Source organism: Callorhinus ursinus, unplaced genomic scaffold, assembly GCF_003265705.2.
Source record: "Callorhinus ursinus isolate GAN/ISIS: 27379988/994484 unplaced genomic scaffold, GSC_fseal_2.0 scaffold24, whole genome shotgun sequence".
NCBI classification, from domain to species: domain Eukaryota; kingdom Metazoa; phylum Chordata; class Mammalia; order Carnivora; family Otariidae; genus Callorhinus; species Callorhinus ursinus.
In genome coordinates, this window is record NW_027397086.1 from 3907843 (window position 1) to 3917264 (window position 9422).

The following is a 9422-nucleotide window of genomic DNA, read 5'->3' on the forward strand; positions in this document are numbered from 1 at the left end:
TCCACCTCCCCCAGCTCAAGCCTATTTGAGCTGGGAGCCAGAAAGGGTGGAGGGGACTGGGGACCAGGGCTCTTGGTCCTTCCTGAGGGCAGCTCACTTCATTACTCCCTGTGCCTTGGTACCAGACCCTCTGCCTTCCAGGGCTCAGCCCCCTTCCCCGGTCCCAATACGTGCCTAATGCCATGGATATTCTTGATGGCGTAACTGATCTCCCTTCGGAGCTCCTTCTCATCAAATTCCATCTGTGTAGGAGAACAAGAGACAGCTGGTCAGGGCCTTCCTGCTCCTGGAACGCCAAGACAGATGCCCCACTCCCAGGGTTGGGCCCCAGGTCAGCAAAGGTATGTGTGAAAGTCCAAGGGGGGGGAGGGTGGATAGTCCCAAGCCTCCACCCCCACCCCCACCCCCGCCCCTGGGGAGACTGTCCTACCTTGACTAGCTCAAAGGGGAAGCGCTCATGGAAGATCCGGTTGATGCGGGCCCCCCCTGACAGTTCATAGGTGTCGATCTGGTCCCCTGAGCCCTCAATGCGCTTCTCAAAGTCCACGGCAAACTGCTGGACCATCCTGGGGGGGTGGAGAGAGTGGGAAGGCGTGAGGGGGCTGCAGCTGCCTCGTGCAGGGAGCCCTAGGTGAGCCCTGTGCTGAGGGGCCGCTGGGTGTTGGGGAGTCAGGAGATGGGGGGTGTCTCACTGCAGCAGGGCCTTGGTCTTGCGGGCTGGGTCATCAGGCCGGAAGTTCTTGTACTCCTCCACCTCCTTCTCTATGGACAGAAGCTGGCTCTGCAGCTTGTTCCGAAGGCCCGGCAGTGTGTCCCGGATGTGGTTGGTCAGTTGCTGGGGGTGGGGGGGTGGGAGCACAGAATGAGACAGGAGTTAAGGCCATGGTCACAAATACAGATGCCCAGAGGGCCAAGCAGGGGCCAGGATGCCAGGGGACCTGTGGATGTGGTGAGGTTGAAAGAGGTAGAAGGCAGCCATGATCCTGCCCACCACTGCCCTGCCCACGAGAAGCAAAGCTGCTGAGGCCGGGGCCTGGCATACAGTAGGTGTATGAGCTGAATTCACGGATGAATAATGCAGTTTTCCCTCCCTTCCTTCCTCCCTCCCTTCCTTCCTCCCTTCCTTCCTTCCTTCATTCCTTCCTTCGATTTTATTTTTACATAATCTCTACGCCCACTGTGGGGCTCAAACTTACAACCCTGAGATCAAGAGTACATGCTTGGGGCGCCTGGGTGGCTCAGTCTTTAAGCGTCTGCCTTCAGCTCAGGTCATAATCCCCAGGGTCCTGGGATTGAGCCCCGCATCGGGCTCCCTGCTCAGTGGGAAGCCTGCTTTTCCCTCTCCTGCTCAGGTCTCCCTGCTTGTGTTTCCTCTCTTGCTGTGTCTCTCTCTGTCAAATAAATAAATAAAATCTTAAGAAAAAAAAAGGGTACATGTTCTACCCACTGAGCCAGCCAGGCACCCCACGTAATTTTCAATAGAAGCAGAGAGTCTAGATTTTTATCTGAAATTAGCTGAATTTTAGACACCATGAGGGCCAAATGAAATGTGTCTGGGACGGGGATGTCTGGAGGGCTGCTCCCACGTCCCCTCTGTGTTTAGGCCTCCGGTAGGGTGATTCTCAAGTTCGGGGGCTTGCTTTGACTAGGTCCCCATACACAGTATCTCCCTGAAGCTGCACAATGATCTTGTTTTATCACCAACATCACCATTTTACAGATGCAAAAACAGAGGTTCAGAGAGATGGAGTGTCAGGCCTGTGGCGTCCAGAGTCCCCAGTTCTGCCCCTACACCACACTGCCTTCCCCCCTGCCTCCCCTCCATCATCACAAACACGATGAGGACGCCTCTGTGGGCCACCCTCACAAAATATATTTAAATGATTCTGTCCCCATGCTGCTTTCCCCAGGCCTGAGCTCCTACCTGGTTGAGGACCTTCTGCAGGTAGGGTGTGCCCATGCGGTCCGCCAAGTGGCGGTAGGACGGGTGGGAGAGGAAAAACTTGCGTTCAGCAGCCAAGGCGGCCGTGATGTCCTTCTTGCCATCGATGTCCTTCTGGCTCCGGTTCACCACCCCTATGTAGCCTGTGGAAGGGGGTGAAGTCAGGGGCAAGCAGCCCTGACTTCGGGGTGGGCTGAAGAAGAGGGGCAGTGGAGCGTGTCAGGGGAGGAGCCTGCCTACCTCTGCGCAGGGGGAGAAGCTTGTTCTCCAGCACGTCACGGGCATCTGTGCCCTCGTCCATCAGATCCAGCTTGGTGATGACCCCGATGGTACGCTGGCCTGGGGGGCCGGCAGGAGAGGGTCGTCTGCATCTGCACTCACCCTCACACCGAGACCACCAGCGCTCCCACTGCCACCTGCTCTGCCCATCTCCCTCCCCACACCCTCCTTCAACCCACGGCCTGCCTCCTTTATTCTTCACAGAGTGGCTCCTCCTGGCACTGAAAGAAGAGCCCCAGGGCCTTGCACTTCTGCCGCACTTAGGAACCTACCCTGGGGGTCCACCTCCTTGGCAACCTTGAGAGCATCGGAGTTGGCCAGGTCGGAGTTGGCCGGGGACACAGCCAGGATGAGGCAGTTCTCTTTGGTGACGAACTGCATAAGCATGTCCCGGATCTGGAACTCGATGTCAGGAGGTTGGTCCCCCACCGGGACCTTGGTCATTCCGGGCAGGTCCACCAGTGTCAGGTTCAGCACTGGACAGGGTGGCGAGAGGGCGGGCTCAAGGCGAGGGGCGTGGCCGTGGGCGGGCGGATTAAGGAACAGGGCCCGTTAGAGAGGATCCGCTTGGGAGCTGGCGGCAGGTGGACGGATTAGGGAAACGAGGGGCTAAAGCGGGGACCCGTTAGGGGCGTGGCCGGAGGTGGGCAGAGTCATGGCGGGATGGAGCTTGGGGTTAGGATGGGCAGAGGAGGTGGTCGCTGTGGGGGCGGAGCTAAGCAAGGGGACCAGGAGGCCCGGGACGGGGGCCACGTCTCCTCACCATGCGGCGAGTAGACGCGGAGGTTGATGGGCACCGGCGAGATGCCCTTGTTAGTGCCAGTGACCCGGTCTGTCTCAGCCTCGATCTCCAGGCGCACCTCCTCGAAGTCGGTGAATTTCTTCCCCTTGCAGTGCAGGAATTCGGCATATTCTGCCCCAGAATGGGGTGGGTGGGGAGGAAAGGTGGAGGGGTAAGCATCTTAACCTGGAACCCACTTGGGTTCCATCTTCCACTGGGAATAGACCCCCATACACCCCCAAACACTGCCTTCTCTCTCCTCCCTCCCCACAACAACGCCATGTCCCCGTTATGCATTTTTATCCCTACTGTCCAGGCGGGGAATCCAGGGCCAAAGTCACATAGCAAGCAAGTTCAGCGGCTAGGCCGGACCTCTCCTTGCGGATAGAGTGGGGAGGCTGGAGAGGCTGGTGGGGCTGCTGGTGGATGAGAGCACGTACCTGTGGTGGCATTGACCAGCTGCAGGACCAGGGGGCGTCGGGTGACAATGCCTGACCCTCGGGGCAAGAAGTCCCTGCAATGAGTTGGGAGTGAGCGGAGGGTCAAGGCCTGAATAGGCTCTTCTGTCCTGGGGGCACCTGTCCTGCCATGGGGAGCCCCAGTGCTCTCCTAAAGTGCCCACCACACCTTAGCCCCAGGGTTTCGTGTCACTGAGGGGAGATGGAAGCCGAGAAAGGTGGAACGGACTTCCCCCAAGTACCCTGGGTCACAGATTTATGCATGTGAGTTGTCAGCAGACAAGACCCAAAACCCCCAGATCTCTCTCAGGGATGCCCTGTGTTGGTTGTGGGCCAAAAAGAAGTCCATGTGCCAACCCAGCCACTGCCATTCAGCTGTGGCACGGGGTGCCCAAGTGTCCAGTGGTCACCAAGTGGATCTCAAGAAAACGGAGCTGCACCTTCTCCCCTCCCTTCCGCTGTGGGGGAAGGGCAGCATCTCACTTCCCCTTCCCAGGGGGCCCCATCTGGCTGGGGTTGAGGATGAGGAGGGGTGGGGCGAAGGAGGAGGCAAGGGAAAAAAAATTCATGCTTCTTCAGTGCCTACTGCATGCCAGGCTCTTTGTGGGCAATATCTCATGGACTCCACACAATAGCCTTGTGAGGTAGGTGCTGTTACTGTCCCCATTTTGCAGATGAGGAGACCGAGGCTCAGAGGTGTTCAGGCTGCACGGTCCGTATCCAGCAGAGCAGACTCCGGACACAGATCTGTTTGACCCTCCTGTGAGAGCTCCCTGCGCTTCAGTCCCTTGCAGACCCAGTCTTTGAAGGATGGGACCTGAGGGGTCCCCGAGTCACTGCCCCAGACCTGATGTCTATACCCCAGATATCTGCTTGTGCCAGTGTCAACCTCAGCAGTCTTTCTGGCCAGCTCTTGTGGGTGCTGATTCTCTGTCCTGTCAGCTCTTCTCATATCCACCCCCACCCTCGGCCCCACCCAGGCCAGCGCAGGCATGAGGGCGGAGGTCTCTTCAGGGAGCAGGCTGTCAGAACTGCAGTCATGGGATCCCCAGGATGCAGGAAAGCGGGGGGCAGGCTACAGCCTGAGGGACCAGAGGGATCCAGCTGGCCACCTCATTCATGGAGAGGCACATGGAGGCCCAAGAAGGCGAAAGGACATTCAAGCTCCTACGGGACTTGGACTGAGCCCGAGAAGAACCCAGGTCTCCTACTCCCATCCCAGAGCCTGACCTGGACCATGCAGCTTCCTGCACCGCCCCCATCCCCTTCCGGCCGGGAGGGTCCCAGGCACAGCAGAGTAGGCCCAAGCTCCTGGGTTCAAGGCCTCCTCTGGGGCCCTGGGGAGACCTCTTCCTGCCCCTGCGCCTCCTCTGGGGGGATGAGAGGCAAATAGGGAGGAGTCAGCTACTTCTATGGGGAAGGAGGATGACAAATCCTGCATTTATTCATCATTTCCAGGTGCTAGGCAAGCACTTTTCATTTTTGCAAGACTGAGCTTCAGAAGGGCAGGGCCAGCATCTTTCTGTCCACCACTGGATCCCACTGTCTAGCCCAAGGCTTAGCACGTAAGAGGCACTCAGTAAATGCTGACTGACTCCCCTGGCCCTCAAAACAGGGCTCTGACATGGAAATGACCATTTTACAGATGAAGCAACTGAGGCTCGGGGTGAGGTGACCTGTCCAAGGTCACCCAGATGGGAATGGCAGAGCTCAGATTCAACCCCAAGGGCCTGTTGGGCCCCAGAGGCTGGGAAGTCTCCTGTCAAACTCTGCTCCTCCTTCAACCCAAAAAGCCAGACTTGGCTTTTTATGTAATTCAATTAAATTCCATCTAGGACATATTTGGGAGCAGCTGCTCTGTGCCAGGCCCTGTGCTGAGCCCTGGGGATGCGAGATGATGAGTCAGACAGCTCCCTACCCGGAGGAGGAGCTCACAGTGTGGTGAGAGAGAGAGACAAGTAAACATAATGCAATGCAGTGTGACACGTGCTGGAACGGAGATGCACCAGGCAGCGCAGAGGAGGGGATTAACGGGGCGGTGGGGGCGGGGGGAGGCGGCTCCTGTCTCTATCTCTCCCATCCTTTACTCACTCCTTTGGGGGGTGACTCTCTAGTATTTGGAAACCCCCAGGGCTGTGTAGATAGGACATCTGTTCTCACGGAGGCTGGGTGGGCATGGGGGCCTGGGGTCCACCCTTTCCCCCACCAGCTCCTCACCCAGCAATACCATGGCAACAGGAGTTGCCATGGAAACTACAGGAGGAGCTGGGAAGGATGGGACTCCCCACAGAAAGCCCCCCACGCAGAGACATGGACCTTCCTTGGAGCTCTTCCCTGAGAGCCCCAGGCCCACTGCACAGATGGACCCACTTGGCCGCAGCAGACCTGCGGGTTGGAGGCCAATGAGGTGCTGCATAGAGGGTACGGGGAGCCCAGGCCCCAGCTGGAGGTGTGGTCAGGGGTCTGGGCCAGGCTTCCCCAAGTCACTGCCTCCCCAGGGCTACTTAAAGGACAAGAAGCTTATGGGAAGCAGAGATTAGAGGGGCAGGGCTATGTGTGGGAGTAGAGCCCCTCCTCAGACCAGGATCTCTTGGGGCCAGGGTGGGGATGGGGGTGCCTGGGTGGGGAGAGGCCCCATCTCTGTCCCGCCCCAGGTTCTCAGAGTGAGGCCCTCACATGGCCTGCAGGGGCAGCTTGTTAAAATGCATGTTCCTCAGATATGCTGGGTTAGGACCTAGTGGGGCAGGGGTAGGGGAGAGGGAATCTGGATTGTAAACATGAACCCCATGTCACTTTCATATTCCCTTTCAAGCTTAGTGGTTAGGAGCCAATGCCAGGCAGAGGCCCTGGGTTCGAATCCCACCTTGGCCATTCGGCAGTCTGGGCCTCACTCTCTGGGCCTCAAAACCTTCAGCTGCAAACCAGCATCATAGAAACTGGGCATCATCCATGACCACACGTGGGCTGCAAGAAGGTCTGTGGAGGCTTTTCATGCAAAGAGCTTAGCCCGGGCCTGGTACATAGTAGGCACTCAGCAGCTCCAGGGGGCTGCCCAGGGTGCTGCCTGCTCTCAGCGCCCCCTCTAGGAGAGTTCCCAAATTTCAGCAAGGAATGTGAGAGCCCACAGAACACTCTGCCCGCTTCCTCCAGGCACTGACTCAGATCTCCGGATTCTGACCACGAAAGGTTAGGGGCAAATGATGCACCCTGAGGAGGAGAAGCTTTCAGAGACCATGTCATTCCTCCATCATTGTCTAGAGGAGGGGACAGAGGCCCCGAGAGATGCAAGGAGCTGTGACGGGAGAGGTGGCGGAGAGGGGACCAGGGCCCCATGCCTGGGCAGGCAGCAAAGAGCACTGCCTGGTTCACACGTCCGGACTGTGAGATCTTTGCTCCCTGCCGGATTCCCGTGCTAACCCCAGGCCTGGCCCATAGTAGGTGTTCAGGCAACGCTCCAGGGAGCAAGCATGGCTGAACAGCTCCACGGCTCCTGCCTTCCACCTGGATACACTGTCCCATGGCGCTCTGTTAAAGTGGGGGTTCAGCCCGGTCTGGCCTCCAGCCAGTGCCACCCCACACCTCCCACCCAGCTCCTGCTTAGGCTGAGGGACGACAGAGGAAAGTGTGCTGGGCCCACCAGCCCCAGGAGCCATGTGGGAGGGGTGCGTGGTGGCATGCCAGTTCTCCCCATTCCTTCTGGACAGATGGTGGTTTCCCGAGGAGGCCTTGCCTTGCCATCTGCAGAGACACCTTCAAACCTGAAGCACAGGGAGGATGAAGTAAACACCTTAAACACCTCTTGGGACCCCCAAGGGCCACAGGCTCCGTGTCCGAATTAGCACCGGCCTACCCAGAGGGGTCTGGAGGAAGTACACCAGAGGTCCAAAGTGACCCTCCCCTACTCTACTCTAGGACCTGAGATCTGGGGCCAGAGCTCAGGGACCCTGCTTCCCAGGTCCTGCTGAATGCAAACACCAGCAAGCAGCAGGCTCCATCTGGCGCGCACCTGGCAGCCGCCTTCCTTCCATGTCTCCTGTTTCCCAGGCTCTGAGCTCAGACAGGCCTGGTGTTGAATGTCAGAGCTGCCACTCAGGAGCTGTGTCACTGTGGACAAGTGACCATACCTCTCCGAGCCTCAGTTTCCACATCAGTAAAATGGGTTGCTGTGAGGCTCACATACCTTGATGCCTGAAGAAATGGTAGCTATTATGATTATAAATAACATAACTTGCTGAGCAAGCTGAGAACACAGGCTGGGCCCCCACCAAACGATGCAGCAGGGAGGGAGTTGGAAGGTGGGTCTCCTGGGGGACAGCCAGAAGAGTGGGAGGGGGCGCCAGGATATTTCCAGCCAAATCTTGCTCCTGAAAGTGGAAGGCAAGGGAGGCAGGCCAGCTCTGAGGTGCCTTCTGAAGCACGGAGCTAGGGTGGAGGCGAGGGAGGGGGTGGGCCAAGAAATACAGTGGGGAGGAGGTGAGGCGGCCTCCAGGCAACAAGTCCCTCTCTGTTCCTGCTGCCCCAGGAGGCCCCAGGCATGCCCACATCACACAGACCATGAATTTCCAGCTGAGGTTTGAACATTTCAGGGCAGTCCTGGCCTGGCTTCCCCTGATGCTCTGATGTCCTGAGAGCAGGGACTGGGCTGGTCCCATTTACCACGGTGGCCCCAGTGCCCATCATGGAGCAGGGCAGGCAGCTGGCCCTCGGGGCAGCCCTGCCGGCCAAAAGAATGATTTGAAGGCGAGCTCCTCGGGGCACTTGGGTGGCTCAGTCGGTTAAGTGTCTGTCTTTGGCTCGGGCCATGATCCCGGGGTTCTGGGATGGAGTCCCACATCGGGCTCCCTGCTTGGCGGGGAGTCTGCTTTTCCCTCTCCCTCTGTGCTCACTCACTCTCTCTCTCTCTCTCATATAAATGAACAAAATCTTTGAAAAAAAAAAATGAAGACGAGCTCCTCTAGTTTTCCCAAAATCACTCGCATTGTACAGGTTTGGAAACTGAGGCACAAGGCAGGGAAGAGTGTTGCCAAAGGTCATACTGCAAGTTGGTGGCTGGGAAGGAGAGCACCCAGGGCTCTGGACTCCGAAGTGCAAACTCTCCCCTCGGCAACCATTTTTCCTACGAAAGAAAAGCGACGATCTTTCCTTCCTCCTTATCCTTCCCTCCCTCCCTTGCAAGTGTTGATGACTTTATATTTTCAAGATGGAAACAGATTTCTCTTTTGCCTCCTACCTGTAAAAATCCTATGTTCTCCCTTTGAAAACATATTCAGAAAATACACAAAGTGTTTAAAAATAAAAAACAATCATCAGGGGCACCTGGGTGGCTCAGTCGTTAAGTGTCTGCCTTCGGCTCAGGTCATGATCCCAGGGTCCTGGGATCGAGTCCCGCGTCGGGCTCCCTGCTCGGCGGGAAGCCTGCTTCTCCCTCTCCCACTCCCCCTGCTTGTGTTCCCTCTCTCGCTGTGTCTCTCTCTGTCAAATAAATAAATAAATAATCTTAAAAAAAACAACAACAATCATCATCCCAGCACCTGGGGACCACCACTGTAAACATTTTATCATTTACAATAATAATCATGGCAAACGCTGATGGCTCGCCGACTGTTGGTCAGAGGTTCTGCCGGGCGCTTGAAAATCTGCATCATCACAAGGTTTCTTTTTGGGGTGCTGGAAGTGTTTTAAAATTAGACTGCGATGATGGTTGCACAACTCTGTAAATACACTAAAAATCATTGAGTTGTGCACTAAAAACAGGTGAATTTTACGGCATGTAAATTATACCTCAATAAAGCTGTTTAAGAAATCTGCATCCCGGGGCGCCTGGGTGGCTCAGTCGTTAAGCGTCTGCCTTTGGCTCAGGTCATGATCCCAGGGTCCTGGGATCAAGCCCCACGTCGGGCTCCCTGCTCTGCGGGAAGCCTGCTTCTCCCTCTCCCACTCCCCCTGCTTGTGTTCCCTCTCC

General features: G+C 57.1%; 1 protein-coding gene across 20 annotated transcripts in view; it reads right to left on the bottom strand.

Annotated features, from left to right (window-relative positions):
* DNM1 (dynamin 1) overlaps positions 1-9422 on the bottom strand; it is a 44654-nt gene that overhangs the window by 26880 nt on the left and 8352 nt on the right. For all 20 annotated transcript variants that reach the window (XR_012382195.1, XR_012382194.1, XR_012382193.1 and 17 more), the window contains exons 2-9: positions 3443-3516; positions 2985-3134; positions 2494-2697; positions 2183-2281; positions 1925-2085; positions 693-835; positions 431-566; positions 175-242 (exon numbers count right to left, since the gene is read on the bottom strand). Coding sequence is in view for 14 of the 20 variants with exons in the window: in XM_073905679.1 (XP_073761780.1) it covers positions 175-242; positions 431-566; positions 693-835; positions 1925-2085; positions 2183-2281; positions 2494-2697; positions 2985-3134; positions 3443-3516 (1035 nt within the window). In the remaining 6 variants the exon portion in view is untranslated. The remainder of the gene's footprint in view (positions 1-174; positions 243-430; positions 567-692; positions 836-1924; positions 2086-2182; positions 2282-2493; positions 2698-2984; positions 3135-3442; positions 3517-9422) is intronic.